General features: G+C 56.9%; 2 protein-coding genes across 2 annotated transcripts; both read left to right on the top strand.

The window, feature by feature from the left end:
• The first annotated feature begins 2016 nt into the window (after positions 1–2016).
• Positions 2017–11125, top strand: LOC113936416 (Myb related transcription factor, partner of profilin). The gene is made up of 3 exons (XM_035724848.1): positions 2017–2090; positions 2838–3401; positions 8163–11125. Exons 2-3 carry the CDS (start codon positions 2891–2893, stop codon positions 8864–8866), a joined length of 1215 nt encoding a protein of 404 aa, XP_035580741.1. The 5' UTR covers positions 2017–2090; positions 2838–2890; the 3' UTR covers positions 8867–11125.
• Positions 11126–12598: 1473 nt separating this feature from the next.
• Positions 12599–15520, top strand: IRF2BP1 (interferon regulatory factor 2 binding protein 1). Its single transcript, XM_027619558.2, has one exon. It carries the CDS (start codon positions 13079–13081, stop codon positions 14831–14833), a length of 1755 nt encoding a protein of 584 aa, XP_027475359.1. The 5' UTR covers positions 12599–13078; the 3' UTR covers positions 14834–15520.
• The last annotated feature ends 1448 nt before the right edge of the window (positions 15521–16968 follow it).

Here is a 16968-nt window from a genome sequence, read left to right as displayed (position 1 = left end):
TCTTCCTTTGTCCTTGATTTGCACCCTTCACTTGGCCTCCAGGACAGCAGACAGCCCTGGTTCTCCTCTCATTTCACGGAATGCACCTGCTCAACCTCCTTTGCTGATGCCAGCCATCTATCCTGGAGTGCCCCAGCCTCGGGTCATGGACTTTTATCTATAGTTGCTCCCTCTCTAACCTCTCCTATTCATAGGGATTTATATGTCATTTAATCACTGACAACTCCTAAAGTTATATCTCAAGCCTGAACCTCTCCCCTGAAGTCCAGTCTCAAATATCCAACTGTCTATCTGACATAGGCACTTGGTGGAGTAAAGGGCATCTCAAGTTTGGGCAAACTTGAACTCTTGATCCTCTTGCAGCCCTGCCCTTCTTGCTTCTGGTAGCTCCAAGTTTCCTGCTGCTTAGGACAAAGACACTGGAGCCATCCTCGACTCCTTTCTTTCTTGCAGTTCCTGTACCCCATTATGCTTCACTTCACCTCCACAGCTACCACCCTGGCTGGAACCACCACCTCTCTCCTGAACCACCTCTCTCCTCAACATACTGGGCACCCAGCTTCCACTCTCGCTTCCAAACGCAGTTCCCTAGAGAAATCCTACTAAACCCAGAGTCATCAGATCATGCCCTTCCTCTGCTCAGGGGCCTCCTGTGACTCCCACTCAGTGTAAGGGCCGGCGTCCTGACAAGGATCCAGGAGATCTGTGCCATCTATCTCCCTGCTCTCCCCTCCCCACTGGCCTCCGCGGTCCTGGAACACAGAAGGCACTTGCTCCCTCACCTCCTTCATGTGTCTACTCAAATGTCACCTTCTCAGGGAGGTCTCCCCTAGCCACCTTATTTTAAAATTACACACATACACACGAGCACCATGCTCCCCAACCCCATTTCCTACTTCCATTTTTTCCATAGTACTCAACACCTCCTCACTTACACATCTTATTTTGCATATTGTGTTACTCCCAACTAAAATATGAACTCCGTGAAGGTATAGATTTTTGTCTTTTGTATTCACTGCACTTGGAACCAAGTGGGTGCTTAATAACTATTTGTTGACTAGATGAATGAAGCACCATTTGTTGAATGACCTTGAGGACTCATGCAGGATGCAAAACAAATTTCTCAGCCCGACTTAACTCCGTCATCCTTTCTTCCAGCTCACCCAACCCATGTTCTAGATTCATTCCTGCCTCCGCGCATTTGCTTAAAGTCATACCTGCGCCAGGATCACCCTCCCCACTCGCCACACTCTCCCTCTAAATTCTCCCTCCCCGCGCCATGATGTCAGCGTGTGGACGCGGGGGGGGGGGGGGGGCCAGGCACGGTTGGAAGGTTGACGGGTTGCCATGGTTACTGCACCCGCCTGAGGTGGAATATCCCCAGGGTGCCCCGCCCCAATGGGTAATAAGTTGGTTGGCGGATCCAGAGCAGCCCCGCGCTGGGGCAGATCAGAGAGGGCGGCAATCGTGTTTTCGTACGCCCCCACCTCACCCACACAGTTGTCATGGAAACGGAGCGCTTCCCTCTAGAGCCGTTTGCCTCCCCTCTCGCCTAGAAAATGAGACCCAAGCAGAGTAAGAACGCTGGGTTAGGCAGGAAGACTGTCAGAAAGGCAAGGACGCCGCCCGTTCTCAGCGATCTCTCCATCATTTCTCCCACCTCCCCCAAGGAATGCTACGCCTGCGCAGGGACGGAGCCCCGGGTACCAAAGCTAGCGGGGGTGGGGGGGGTGGGGGGTAGGGAGGGGTAGGGAGCCAGGGGCGCGCATGCGTGAACAGAGTTTTCCGCGTACGCTGCTGAGGCATCAAGAAGCTAGGGGACCTAACGCAGCGCTAATGTTGCGCCTGCGCAGCTAAGCCCCGCTCAAAGAGGCCCGTGGAAGGCAATTCTGCGCTTGCGCCGTGGGAGGGGCGTGAAACTCTAGCGGTAAGGGCGTTGGGGGCTGACTGGCGCTAGGTGCGCCTGCGCCGTGGCTCTTGGGGCGGCCGGGGGCGGGGCCCAGAGGGGGAAGAGAGAGGAAGGGGGGAGGGAAGAGGCCGCAGAAGCCCGAGCCTTGACCGACGGGCAGGCAGGGGCTGCGGCGGCGCCGGTGAGTGACCCGCGGCCCGACTCGGTCCCCACCCTCCACGACCCCCACTCTTCCTGGAGTCCCCCATCGCCTCCGTTGGCCCCTCTTACTCCCGGACCCCATTACTCCCAGAGCTCCTCTTAATTCCTGGCAATCCCCAGAGCCCCACAATCCCCGCAGACCCTAATCCCTCGTATTTTATAGTCTCAGCTCCTCCACTCTCCTCGAAGCCCCCAACTCACCGTGATTCCCGGGCATCCCTTCTGAGGACCCCTTCTCATACCGTTCTTACGTCTTATTGCCCCGGCACCCCCAGAGCGCTCCTCTGCTCCAGATCCCCCCTTCTTGCTGCATCTCTCCTTCAGCATCTCCTTACCCCTATCACCACCATGCTTCTTCGACCCCCGAGACACCCCCATTCTCCCTCCATTTCGCATTCTCCTATGCCCCCATTCTTCTCTAACTCCTGCAGACACCCCCTTTTCTTTCGCTTTTCCTCATTTCCCTCCACCCCTCCAGACCCTCCCCCAATTTCCATCAACTCCTCGGCGTGGCACTTTGCGCCGCGCTAGGCACTAGAGGAGCGCTCAGCGGGTGTCAGCTATTATTAGGCACTCTGAACGTCCCGCGTGGCCCGTCGCCCCCAGCCACTCTCCGCTCCAACCCGTTGCCCCGGGGACATAGGAGGCGGTGTCGGGGCGGCCGGGGTGGGGCGGGCGGCGCGCGGACGCCGAGCCCCCGCCAGCGCTGTGCGCCCTGTGCCCGCAGCACCGGCGCCCCCCCATGCGCCAGGCGGCCGGACGGCGGCGTCGGGGGGCGCCATGGCTTCGGCGGCGGCGGGCGAAGCGGAAGAGACCACCCGGCTGCGCAAGCCGCGCTTCTCGTTCGAGGAGAACCAGATCTTGATCCGTGAGGTGCGCGCCCACTACCCGCAGCTCTACGGCGCGCAGAGCCGTCGGGTGAGCGTGGCAGAGCGGCGGCGTGTGTGGGACGGCATCGCCGCCAAGATCAACGGCATCACCAGCTGGAAGCGCACAGGCCAAGAGGTGCAGAAGCGCTGGAATGACTTCAAGCGCCGCACCAAGGAGAAGCTGGCCCGCGTGCCGCACTCCACCCAGGGCGCCGGGCCTGCCGCTGAGGACGCCTTCACCGCGGAGGAGGAGACCATTTTTGCCATCCTGGGGCCGGGAGTGGCGGGGCCAGGAGCTGGTGCAGGGGCCGAGCCTCCCTCCGCGGCGGCTTCCTCACAGCCGCCGGCCGCGAGTGCCGGCACCCAACGCTACGTGTTGTCCGAGGACCGCAGGGAGGACCGCAGGGAGGACCGACGGGCAGGTGAGTTCCTTCAGCATCACCTTAGCCAGAGCAGACGGTCACCAAGTCAGCTGTGTGCTCGGCACTGTCCCGAGCCCTGCCCGTGGCTCATCACATCCTCACTTACAACCCGGTGAGGTGGGTGCTGTAATTATGCCCATTTTAAATCTGGGGAAACTGAGCCTCAAAAGTGAAATGACTTGCCCAAAGTCCCACAGCTCATGACTGTCAGAGTCATGAACGGAACCCAGACCTAGGAGGCCTGGCTCCAGAGTCCACACCTGGGATTATCAGCACACACGGATTTCATTAAACGCAGTATAAGGTAGTGACAATGGCGGCAGAGTGTGTGGGCTCCCGGCACAAGTCTGCCACTCAGTGGTGTCATTCTGGGTAAGTTACTGCGGGTCAGTTTCCGCCTCTGTAAAGTGGGGATGAAAAACACAGTCCCCACCTCAAAAGCTTGCTGCGAAGATTAAATGAGTTAATATGTGTAAATTGCTTAGTACAGCGCCTCCTGAACACTCAGTTAGCTCTTGATAGGATTACCAACACTGGGAGGTATGAACTGTTTTACCGTTTCATAAGTCAAAGACTCGGAGAGGTTTGGTAACTTTCCCAAGGTCATGCGATGAGTGGGGCAAGTGTGGAGAGCAGAGTACAGAGACTTCCCACTTAGCCTTGACGGTGGATTATTCTTTCTTCTACAGCTATTTCCTGAGCATCTGCCCTGTGCTGGGCAGTGTTGGGGACAGGGTGGTGACTGAGACATCCCCAGCCTTGCCCTCCTGGGGCTGAGCTGTGGGAGTGCGGAGGGCGCACCTGACCCAGGCTGGGAGGTCAAGGAAGTCTTCCTGGAGGAGGAAACATCAGAGCTGCAGAGAGTGAGGAGCTGAGGGAGTGTTCCTGGTAGAAGGAACAGCATGTACAGTGACTTTGAGACAAGAAGGCTTAGCCAGTTTAGGAACTGAGAAGTTTCCAAGTTAGGAGAAAGGGAAATAAAAAGATTGATGAAAGGAAATGTTTTGAGATGAGGTCAGGGAGGTCAGCAAAGGCCAGACCATGCAGTGCCTTTTAGGCTGAGGTGAGGAATTTTATCTGAAGCGCTGTAAGGAGTCACTGAAGGGTTTTGAGGAAGGGAAGGACATGGAAGTGATCAAACAAGTTCAGGATCATGTGATTAAGAGAGGTTTATTCACTTATCCAAGGTCACACAGCAAGTAAGTAGTAGAATTGGGACTCAATTACAGGTTGTATCCAACTCACAGTGCATGCACTTAACCACTGGGCTAGATTGCCTGGCAATAACAGCAACAATTAATATTGACTGAGAGTTAATGGGTATGCCAGAATTAGATCACACACAGTGTGTTAAGTGAAGGTCATCACTTTGGACTTTATCTTCAGGGCACTGGGGAGGCCTGAAAGCATCTTCGGCAGGAGAGAGAGACACACAATTGCTTGGGACCCTTGTTCTTAATATGAATCTCAAACCTCATTGTTTCTATCTGTGAAACGGCCACATTGAACCAGAGCGGAGATGGCAAACTTATTTTTTCAAGAGTTGTACAACTATTTTATTCATTCATTCATTCAACAAATATTTATTGAGCACCTCTTCCAAGGCAGGCACAGTGGTAGATGCTGGAAATACTATGGAGAAAAAGACAATGGAGCTGGCATTCCAGTTACTGGAGACAGACCACAAACAAGGAGCCCCAAAACAGATCATATACCAGGAGGTGGTAAGAACTAAGAAGAAAAATAAAGCACATTAGGAACATAGTGAGTGATGGAAGGGGGCCGCTTATAGGTAGGGTAGTCAGGGAGGTCATCTCTGAGAAGGTGGAATCCGAGCAGAGACCTGAATAGAGAAAGTGAGCCAAGTGGCTATCTGGGGAAATAGCACTTCACAGCTAGAGGAAGCCACACATGCAAAGCCCCTGGGGCAGGAATGTGCTTAAAGCATCCTTGATTGGAACCTCACATGGAGATTCCCCACTGTGTAAACTCATAAAAGAGGAACTGCTCTGATTGCAGGACTGGAACAGGGTTTGGGGCAGCCTGAGGCATCTCTGTTGACACTAGAGGGAGACCTACGGATAATTCCTCTCTGACCTAATATTCAAAAACAAAAACAAAAACACACACAACAGTAATGGCATTGAAGATTTACTGTGTGCCAGCCACTGGCCTCAACCCTGTGCCTAGGGTGATTCAGTTAATCCCAGTGATGGCCCTCAGGGAGATGTTGTGTTATTGGGTCACTTGGTCCTTTGCTCACACACACACCTATTTACGGGTGGGGTAATTGAGGCCCAAAGGTTGCAGATAAATGATTTTAAATCGTGCCATGGCCCTTCCATGACCCCGGTGGGCACGACGGCTGGGCCACTTTCTCTTGTTCAGTAGGCTAGAAGAGCAGTATTTCAGAGGGGCAGCAGCAGTCCCCACACCCCTTATGAGGGAGACTCACCAACCTTGGGCCCAGAGCCCTGTCCAAGGACTGGTTAAAAGCATGGGTTCTGGAGACCGCCTGGGGTTCAAATCCCTCCTCTCCCATTCACCAGCACTGTGACATCTCTGGGCCTCGGGTCTCCTCATCTGTAAAATGGGTGAATAATGACAGCACCTACCCGCAGAGAATGGCTGACAGGACGCACTGAAAGAACACAGCAGGAAAGCTTAGCTGCTTCGCCCCAGGGCCAGGCCAGGAAAGAGTCGAATAAGTGTTAGCTCTGGTTATCACCTCTCTCACCGCCTCCCCTGCCTCCCCCTGCCTGGCTGGCCCAGGGAGGCTGGCCCCCCAGCATTTACAGCTGGAGGTGTCTGGCTGTTGCTGTGACAGAAGAGCAGGGAGATCAGATTTGGCCTCAGAGTAGGAGGCAGGCTTCCCCGGGGAAGGAGTCTCTGAGCTGGCCAAGGGGCCGTGCAAGGGGGATACTCCTGGTGGAGGGAACTGCATGTACGCTGGCCCTGAGCCAAGGAAGAGGGACAGAAAGGGGTAAGAGCTGAGGCCTTGCAGCCGTTGGGAGGGGCTGGCCTGTGTCTCCTGTGGGTGCTGGGGAGCCATGGGAGGGTTGCGGCAAGGACCTGGGGCCCGGGGCCCCAATCAGGGCTGACTCCCTTGGAAGCCACAGTTCTTTTTTCATTAAAGAAAAAATTTTGTGCTGGACATTGTTCTAGGCGCTGGGTAAACAGCGGTGAACAAAACAAAGCCCTGCCTGATGGAGCTGACATCAGGAGGAGGAGACAGACAACAAACTCAGAGCGACCCCATGCCAGGTGGAGATAAGTGATATAAAAGAAATCAGGTAGGGTTAGGAGAGAGAAAAGGACAGAGACGGGAGCTACTGTAAACAGCAGGTCATGGAAGGTCTTCCCACGGAGGCCACATTTGAGCAGAGGAGCTGAGGGAGGGAGCCAGGCTGGTGTCTGGGGAAAGAGCTTTCCAGGCCGAGGAACAGCAAGTGCAAAGGCCCTGAGGCAGGGGCAGACCTGTTGTGTTTGTGGACCAACAAGAAGGCCAATACAGCTGGAGCCTCCTGAAAGAGAGATACCAAGGGGAGGGGGTGCAGACAAGGTCAGGGAGGCAATGGAACAAAGTATGCAGAGCCTTGGGGGCCCCAAGGGCTTTGTTTTTACTCTGAGAACAGAGAGCCCCAAGCAGCTTTTGAGCAGAAAAAGACCACATCTGACTTGTGTTTTTTACACACCTTGATTGAGCTACAGTTCCCATACTGTACAGTCACCCGTTAAAGAGGGACAATGTGGAGCTATTAGCATATTCATGGAGTTGTACAACCATCACTACCATCAATTTTAGAACATTTTCATCACTCAGAAAAGAAACCCCCCCACACCTCTTAGCCGTCACCCCCAGCTCTGCCCAGCCCCAGGCGAGCACTCATCTACTCTGTCTTCTCTAGATTTGCCTATTTTGGACATGTCATATAAATGGATCAGAGGCTAGGTGGTCCTCTGCAGGTGGCAGAATTGACATGTTAGTTTGGAGGGACCGCCACAGTCCGAGTGGGAGATGCCGGTGGTTGGACTCGGAGGGGCCCTGGAGGTGGACAGAACAAACAGGTTGGATGTTGAAAATAGTTGGGAAGGCAGAGCCAGTGACATTTGCACACGGACGGCGTCTTGGGGGAGAAAAGGAGTGAAAGTTTTTGGCCAGCGTGGTGGGCATGAGCCAAGACGGGGATGGCTGAGGGAGGGGCAGGGCGCGGGGCGGGGGGGGGACCAGGGGCTCAGCTCTGGGCCAGAGAGCGTGAGCCGTTGCTAGATAATGGAGGGGGTACGCCAACGACACAACTGGAGGAGAGGTTTCAGGCTGGGCCCGGAAACCTGGGCGTCTGTTTGCACACTCTGTTCAAGTTCATGAGCATGAATGAGGTCTCAGGTGAGAGGAGCCGGGGAAGCGCAGACCACAGCTGAGATAGAACTCCTACCACCTGATAGGACAGAGCCCAGCAATGCAGCCTGAGAGGTGTGTGGTCGGGGGAGTGTCCAGAGAGTTCAGAGCCTTCTAGAATGTTGGTCCTGCCTGGCTCAGCAGGGGACCTCCAGGACCCCATTTCCACCAAGGCCCACATCGGCCCTCGGGTGGTTGGTTGTTAAATATACTGACTCTCCCCGCTGTGTTCTCCTACAAGGCATGACCTGAGTCGGGTTTTGAAAAGATGGCTCTGGGGCCAGGGTGTGTGGGAAGCGGAAGGGGAAATCAAGACAGCACTGGGGGTCGCTGTCACCTTACCTACATCTCTCTCTCCACAGATACACCAGCCCACAGCAAGGGGGGCTCCAGCAGCCCCGAGCAGTGGGCCCGGCCCTCCTGCAGTCCCCAGGAAGGGGGCTGCCCGCCACCCAAGGAGCGTGAGTCCCCGCCCCCTCCAGCCCTGCAGACTGTCCAGCTGCCCCGCCTGGCCTTGTCTCCGCCGCCCCCAGCCCCTCCGCTGCAGCCACCACCCCAGCCACCTCAGCAGGTGCATGTGGCACCCTCGTCCCCCAGCCCACCACCTCCTCCGCTGCCACCACCCACGCCCTTGGCCTCAGACCCCTCCCTGGACTTCCTGCGGGCTCAGCAGGAGACTGCCAATGCCATCCGGGAGCTGGCTGGCACCCTGCAGCAGGGACTGGCCAAACTGAGTGAGGCCCTCAGCGCCCTACTGCCCCTTCTGCCCGGAACGGCCGTCGACAGGCTGCCCCCGCCTCTGCCCCCGCCCCCACCACCACCCCCCAGGCCCCTCCTGTCCCCACCTACCCCCAAAGCCGAGATCACCCCAGAACCCGTGTCCGTGGTAGCTGCTGTGGTGGACAGAGCGGTGGTCGCAGCCAGGGGAGTGATCATCGCCCCTAGGAGCGAGGAGGGGACCCCCCGGCCACCCCCAGCCCCGCTTCCTCCCCACGACTCACCCCCACACAAGAGGAGGAAAGGCTTCCCTACGCGGAAGAGGCGGGGGCGATGGAAATCTCCGTGAAATCTGCTCTTGGGTTTGAGCTTGTCTCCGCTCCTTCTGCCTGCACCTCCTTCCCCCAGCTTAGCCCAGTGGAGGAGGGCGATGCACCTTCCCCATCTCAGCTGCCCCCTGGCTCCCCAGCTGCAGGGGCACCAGCACCCCACTCCCGATACTAGTTAGTGCCTGATTCTCAGGGGACCTCGTTGAAGGGTGCCCCAGCCCTTTCTCCAGTACAGCGCTGTCTGCCTGGCTGCTTCCCTGAACCCTAACTTCTAAGCCATCGATTTTACGTTATTTATTATCGCCCTTTGTGGGTTGCGGAGGGAACCCCTCGGGTCTGCACATACCCCCTTCCCTAACAACTCCTGGTCTTGACTTGAAGAGAATTGACTCGCAGGGGCCTCCTCGCTTCCCCGATCCAGACTTTGGAGGGGGTGGGAGGCTCGAGACAAATCAGAACATGGATGACGAAGGATACAGCAGTCTCTGTACCTTAGGGAGGGGGGGGTGGAGTTCTCACTGGGGAGGTACAGGTCGGGCCCTCTGCCTCCCAGTGCTGTCTCTGACCTCCAGAGCTCAACCCCCTCGTCTCTCCCCGGTGGTGACAAGATATGAATAAACTTATTTTTAATACGATTACTTTGGGCTCTGAGACAGGCCTGGGGTTTCAGCACTTACACCTGCCCCCACCCCTCCATGGATAGGTGGCGTTCCCTTGAAGTTGGAGGCTGGCCGTTTTCCAGCTCCCCCCCCCCTTTTTTTCCCTTTCTTTCTTTAAAGTTATCAAATCCTGTGTTCAAATCTTATTCCTCCTTATCCATCCTTCAGATACCAGCCTAAGTGTCATCTCCTCCAGGAAAACTTTCTGGATTTCCTCCTCCAGGCTACGATGGGCCTGCTTAGATTTTTTTCCTAGTGTCCTGTGGTCCCTCAAAGAACACATGCCTTTATCTGTTTAAAGCTGTTTCACCCCTCCCCCTCCGCCGCCAACCCAGTTTCATGAAGGCAAGAGCTGGTTCTCTTTTTTACTCCTAAACCTGCTGCAAAGCATAGTAGCAAAGTAGCTAATAACCACCACCCTGGATTCCGTCAGACCTGGCACTGCCCCAGCCAGCTGTGTGGGCCTGCCTTTTTCTCATCTGTAAAATGGGCATAAAAAATGTAGGAGTCCACAGCTCCATTCTATTTTCATCTTTCAGGTCTCAGCTCAAATATCACCTCCTCAGAAAAGTCTTGCCTGGCACTCCCTCTCCCCCAGCAGTTAGGGAAAAGATGTAGTCAAATAATCATTTGAGTAAATTTAAATTGAATGTCTGCCTCCATCACCAGGATGAGCCTTGTCAGGGGAGGGCCTGAGCCTTGCTCAGTCAGTGCTGTGTCCTCAGCATCACCCAACTCAGAGGAGGGTTGCATCTTTGAGTTAATGAGCAGTTTAAAAACAGTTTCCATGTATGGTGCTCCTTTTCTGGGCCAGGCACCATGCTAAACATTTATATGCATGTTTTCATTTTAACTTGAGGCTGCCCTATGAAAAGCAGATTCTATGGGGATCTCTGTTTTCTCCTGAGTTTAAAGACTTGCCCTAGACTTGTCAGGGGCCGATCCCAATTCAGCCCACCTGAAGCTGGACTCCAGCCACAACTCTTGACCCCCGCTAGTGTTTACTGAAGGATGGCTTAAAGAATTTTAGGGGATATATGGATGGCCGCTTTTTTTTTTTTTTTAACATTTTGTGTATTTATTTGAGAGAGCAGGAGCACGAGCGGGGTGAGGGGCAGATGGAGAAGCAGACGCCCCACTGGGCAGGCAGCCCGATGTGGGGCTCCATCCCAGAACCCCAAGATCATGACCTGAGCCAAAGGCAGATGCTTAACTGACTGAGCCACCGAGGCGTCCCTATGGATGACCTTTCTAATGCTTCTTATGTAGTGTTAAACTTGATTAAAATGTAGCTAGTACCAAAAAAATGTAGCCAGTACATAAAAAGCCTGCACTTCTGCACATAATACAGACATACCTCGTTTTATTGTGCTTTGCTTTATTGCGCTTCACAGATACTGCATTTTATTTTTTTACAAGTTGAAGGTTTGTGGCAACCCTGGGTCAAGCAAGTCTGTCGATGTCATTTTTCCAACAGTTGCTCACTTCGTCTATCGGTGTCATATTTTGGTAATTCGTGCAATATTTCCAACTTTTGCATTATTACTACATTTGTTATGGTGCTCTGTGATCACTGACCTCTGAGAGCTCAGATGATGGTTAACATTTTTTAGCAATAAAATATTTTTTAATTAAGGTATATACATTGTTTCTTTGGACATGATGCCAGTGCACACTTAATAAACTAGCGTAGTGTAAACTTTCAGATGCATTTGAAAAACCAAAAACATTTGACTCTGTATTGCCATATTTGCTTTATTGCTAGGTTTGCTGCATTGTGGTAGTCTGGAAGGAGCCTGCAATATTTCCGAGGTATGTCTGTATTGCTTAGGTTGAGGCAAAAGTAGATAGTCTCCTCCCCGCCCCCCACCCCGGGGAGTCAGTTTCCAGAAAATAATACAGGTGTTCAGTGAAATTGTGAAGCTGACACTAATGTTTGGATAACAAAACCAGAGCTGCTAGAATTGCAGCGGGATGTGGGAGAGGAAGCAGACAGTCCGATTAGTTTGAAAGTCACTAATGAATGCAAGTCTGACAAGTCATTCAAATATTTTTGAGCGCTTATCACGGACCCAGGCTTAGAGTAAGAGGGTGATGGGGGTAAGAACCTGGAGACTTGTCTCTCCTCCCCTCCCTACTCTTCAAGCCTGACTCGCACTGTCCCCGATGCTGGGAAGAAATCCCTCTCCGGGGGCGGGGTGGGGTAGGTGTCCCCAAAGTCTGGTTGGTCCGATCAGGTAGTAAGCACTCAAAGGTTGAAGAAAAACTACCCCCCCAACTCTTGCTGGCCATCTCTGGCCTCCTTCCCTTCCCCCAAATTAGCGAGCAGTAGAGGGTGAGGATTCCCTCAAAGCAGTGCTCCCCCAAAACGTAAAGCCCCCAGAAATTGAGCGGGGGGGTGAGAGACAGCGGGAATCGGGAAGGCCTCCCCCAACCTCCCAGGCAGCGGAAGTGCGTCAGTTTGTCCTCCCGGCAGGGCATTTTGGGAATTGTAGTGAAGTGGAGGTGGGGAGCGGAGGGGGGGGCGGGCAGAAACACAGTGTAACTCTTTGTAGACCAGAGCGCGCCGGCAGAGCTGGAACAGAGTTTCGAGGGCTTTCGACCACTCTCTTTACTAGATGAGGCAACGGGGAGAGAGAGACCTTCGTTCTTCCCCTTTCTCCGGCTGTTTCCGGCCCCATTCAGAGAATGATATGCAAGATTGGAGGCAAATGAGGTGCCAAGCCGAACCCTCTCTCCCCCGGTTGCCAGCTTCCCGTCCCCCTACCCCGAAACCATCCAATCAGAGCCCCTCCGCCCTTGCCCCAGGAGCTGCTGCTTCCCTAACTAGGCTTTGATGGGCGGGGAATTGAGCCTCAGAAAGACCAAGACTTTTGCCTAAGGCCGCACAGCAAGTCGGAACAGAAACTAGACGCCCGAAAGCCTGTCCACTTCCTACCATTTCTGAATCCGTGATAGCTCTGACCATTCCTATCTCATCCCCGCCCCCAAGCCCTGTGCCCGAGCTCCTCCGAGCGCGTGGAACTCCCTTCCCGGCCAACATGAGTAGTAGTGTTTGCGCGTCGGAGAGGCGGCAAGCCCGCCCCTTCGCCGCCAGCCGTCCCCTTTAAGAATCGGCCCCGGCGGGACTACGTTTCCCAGAAGGCTTTGCCGGCGCGTTATGTAACTTTCCCTGCGAAGCGGCCTCTGGGGCAGAAGGAGGTGGAGGCGGCGGCGGCCGTTGCAGTGGCGGCGACGGCGGCGGCGGCGGGAGCGGCGGGAGCCCGAGGCGGCGGCGGCGGCGGGAGCGGCCCATCCCGGGGCCCGAGCTGTGCGCCTCGTCCCGGAGCCCGGATCGGGCGGGGGCGCCGACGAGCCTCTTAACAGGCTTTTCAAGGAGGCGGGAGTGAGGAAAAAGGCTTAGGGCCCAGGGGGCGGGGAAGGGGGGCCGGGCCTGGATCCGCGGGGAGGCCGCGCCGGAGGCCTGACTGTGGGCTCGCGCGGTCCCGGGGACACGAATTGAACGTCGGCGGCGCGGATCGGACGTCGGCGGCGGGTGGAACGCCGGGACGCCCCGGCGCGCGCGCAGGGGTCATGGCGTCGGTGCAGGCGTCCCGCCGCCAGTGGTGTTACCTCTGCGACCTGCCCAAGATGCCGTGGGCCATGGTGTGGGACTTCAGCGAGGCGGTGTGCCGCGGTTGCGTGAACTTCGAGGGTGCGGATCGCATCGAGCTGCTCATCGACGCGGCCCGCCAACTCAAGCGCAGCCACGTGCTCCCCGAGGGCCGCTCTCCTGGGCCCCCCGCCCTCAAGCACCCGACCACTAAGGACCTGGCTGCGGCCGCTGCACAGGGGCCTCAGTTACCGCCTCCGCAGGCCCAGCCCCAGCCGTCAGGAACGGGCGGTGGCATCTCTGGCCAGGACCGCTATGACAGGGCCACATCGTCTGGCCGCCTCCCCCTGCCCTCGCCCGCCCTGGAGTACACCCTGGGGTCCCGCCTGGCTAATGGGCTGGGCCGCGAGGAGGCCGTGGCGGAGGGGGCGCGGAGGGCCCTGCTTGGCTCCATGCCCAGCTTGGTGCCCCCCGGGCTGCTGGCAGCTGCTGTGTCTGGCCTGGGAAGCCGAGGCCTGACGCTGGCACCCGGCTTGAGTCCTGCCCGTCCGGCGTTTGGCTCCGATTTCGAGAAAGAGAAGCAGCAGAGGAATGCGGACTGTCTGGCAGAACTGAACGAGGCCATGCGTGGCCGGGCGGAGGAGTGGCACGGGCGCCCCAAAGCTGTGCGGGAGCAGCTCCTGGCGCTGTCTGCCTGCGCCCCCTTCAATGTCCGCTTCAAGAAGGATCACGGGCTGGTGGGGCGGGTGTTCGCTTTTGATGCTACTGCCCGCCCGCCGGGCTACGAGTTCGAGCTGAAGCTTTTTACCGAATACCCCTGTGGTTCTGGCAACGTGTACGCAGGAGTCCTGGCCGTGGCTCGCCAGATGTTTCATGATGCTCTGCGGGAGCCGGGCAAGGCTCTGGCCTCCTCAGGCTTCAAGTACCTCGAGTATGAACGGAGGCACGGCTCCGGGGAATGGCGCCAGCTAGGGGAGCTGCTAACCGACGGTGTCCGCAGCTTCCGAGAGCCAGCCCCGGCTGAGGCCCTGCCCCAGCAGTACCCAGAGCCAGCCCCTGCAGCTCTCTGTGGCCCACCCCCGCGAGCCCCATCCCGGAACCTGGCGCCCACGCCACGCCGTCGCAAGGCGTCCCCTGAGCCCGAGGGTGAGGCGGCTGGGAAGATGACCACCGAGGAACAGCAGCAGCGGCACTGGGTAGCACCCGGTGGCCCGTACTCCGCGGACACCCCTGGTGTGCCCTCACCCATCGCCGCCCTGAAGAATGTGGCCGAGGCCCTGGGCCATTCCCCCAAGGACCCTGGCGGGGGTGGGGGCCCCGTGCGCGCTGGGGGTGCCAGCCCCGCAGCCTCCTCCGTGGCCCAGCCTCCTGCCCAGCATCGTCTAGTGGCCCGCAACGGTGAGGCAGAAGTCAGCCCCACAGCAGGGGCAGAAGCTGTTAGCGGGGGTGGTAGCGGCACCGGGGCGACACCTGGGGCACCCCTGTGCTGTACCCTGTGCCGGGAGCGGCTGGAAGACACCCACTTCGTCCAGTGCCCCTCAGTGCCCGGACACAAGTTCTGCTTTCCCTGCTCACGGGAATTCATCAAGGCACAGGGCCCTGCTGGGGAGGTGTACTGCCCCAGTGGAGACAAGTGCCCCCTGGTGGGCTCCTCTGTCCCCTGGGCCTTCATGCAGGGCGAGATCGCCACTATCCTTGCTGGAGACATCAAGGTTAAGAAAGAACGGGACCCCTAGGCCGCCACTGCCACCAGTCTACTGCCTCCCACCCCCTTGCTACCCACCGCTGCTGCGGATAAATTATTCTCTCCCCCACCCAGCCCAGTACTACCCCCACCTGTGTATATACCCCCTTCCTCATCCCAGATGGGTTCCCTGGGGTAGATGCGTTGAGGGTGGGGGGAGAAAGCTTGTGGCTTCTGTTCGAGGGGGTGTCTGGGGTCCCTTGGCCCCTCCGGTTTCCCTCTCCCCTCTTTGGCTTGGCTTTGCTGCTGCTTGTAGTTGGGGGAGAGGTGCCCCCCTCCTCCTTGAGAAGGGGCCTCCTGAAATCTCGCTCTTTATAAACAAAGCAAAAGCATTTTATTGCCCCCCCCTCCCGTCCCCTTTTCCTCCTTCAATAAACCGAAAGATGGGGTTTTTTTTTTTTTTTCCTTCTTGGTCCCTTAGTTGTGTGAGATGCTGCGCCCCCTCTGGCACCGAACCGATCCTGCAGGGGAAGGACGTTGCGTTGTAGCCTCCAGGTGGCGCCCTTCACTCAGGCGGGCCCGTTGGCTGGTTTAGAAATGCTGGCCATTCCTCAAGCGTTCTAGCCGTCTGCCCGTTTTCCAGATGATAGAACTGAGGCTCAGCGTGTGAGGCTCCTTGCATGGGAACCAGAGCCAAGCTTGGGAATGAGGTTTCCCTTCTGGTCCAGCCCCTGTATCTACCCAGGATGTGGGGGACTCCGCGCCCTCGAGGAGAGGGGAAGGAGGCATCAGGAGGCTTCCTAGAAGGGATGGGCAGTGAGTTCTTGCTCAGGAGGCAGAGCATTAAGGCTACATTGCTTAGAGGGACTGCCCTACCAGAGAGGAAGTTTACCTCCACGGGGTACACAAACAGGATCTCTGGAAACAAAGTGCTTCCCACCTCTGGTGGTGCCCTGAACTGCGCTCCTCGCGTCCATCTTGGGAGACCAGTCTCAACGGTGGCCGTCCTAGGACACCGGGACTGGCAGGGTAAAAGGCACAGCCCCCGCGGGCTGCCTCTGATGTGCACGGCCTTGTCCCGCACCTGTCCCGATGGGCTGATCATTAACCAGGACTTCCTGCTGTCTGGCGTCAAGGGGCAGGACCCGAACAGGCTGCGGCAAAGCAGGGGTTAAGGGGAGGGGGCTGCCCTAATAGCCCAGCCCCCACCCCTGCAGTCTTCCTCTGCGACCCTAAAGTGGAGGTTGCGGGAAGGGGGAATGCGGGGCGCCAAGGCCAATGGGTGGATGGAAAGATGGGGAATGTTAGTATGTCCTGTCACCGCGCAGCACTGTCACACAGCCCTGAGACCCCAGATTGCCCCAGATCTCAGAAACACAGGTATTCCAGCTCCTAAATGTGGAAGCCCCTAAAGTCTTGACCCATCCTCTTAGTTATCCACTAAGTTAGTGTGCCATGCATATCTTGCAGACCGAGGTGTCCCAAATCCCAAATATTAGGGACCCTGGGACTTTGTCCTCAACATTTGGAGGACCCTCAACTCTTAAATCCGCCAGTTCTTGGGCTGGGGGGGAGGGGTCCCCTCCCCTCCCCCAGATATCAGGTCTCAAGGTGTTCTGTTACCCCTGGTACTGCCAGCCTGGGCCCTGGGCAGGGCTGGGAAAATCACCCCTGATTAAATATACCAGGTGATAAGCCTGGGGCAAGGGAGACGCTGGACGGAGCTCCAGGCCTGGCCACCCATCCCTGGCAATCTTGTGGCCTCCCCTGTCCCAGCTCTGCAGCCCCAGGCATGGGGTAGTACCCCCTTCCCCTCCTCCATCCCCAGGGCAAGAGGTTGCCAGACACCAAGGTCCCCTGGTGAGGCCTGAAGAGCTGCGGAGGACACCTGGTCCTTTAAGAACAGCTGGTATGGGGGGTGGGCAGGGGAGTCACCCCCAGCCTGGCTGGTGTGTATTCTAGATAGAGGTTGAGTTAACCATTAACCGAGCAGACGGCCTGACCTGTGTGGGTGTGAGGGGCTGGATCAGTCCCCCTTCCCCCTGTGCCAGGGTGGGGCCAGAGTGGAGGGGTTCTGGATTTATTGGGGCATCAGTGAGTAGGTGAAGAGACTTCCAGAAAGGAGAAATGGACGGGGAGACCCAGGGAAAGGTGGGAGACAACAGAGGTAGAGAGGGAGCTATAAAG

Source organism: Zalophus californianus, chromosome 17, assembly GCF_009762305.2.
Source record: "Zalophus californianus isolate mZalCal1 chromosome 17, mZalCal1.pri.v2, whole genome shotgun sequence".
NCBI lineage: Eukaryota > Metazoa > Chordata > Mammalia > Carnivora > Otariidae > Zalophus > Zalophus californianus.
Note: the sequence above shows the minus strand (reverse complement) of the source record. Positions and strands in the feature narration are given on the sequence as shown.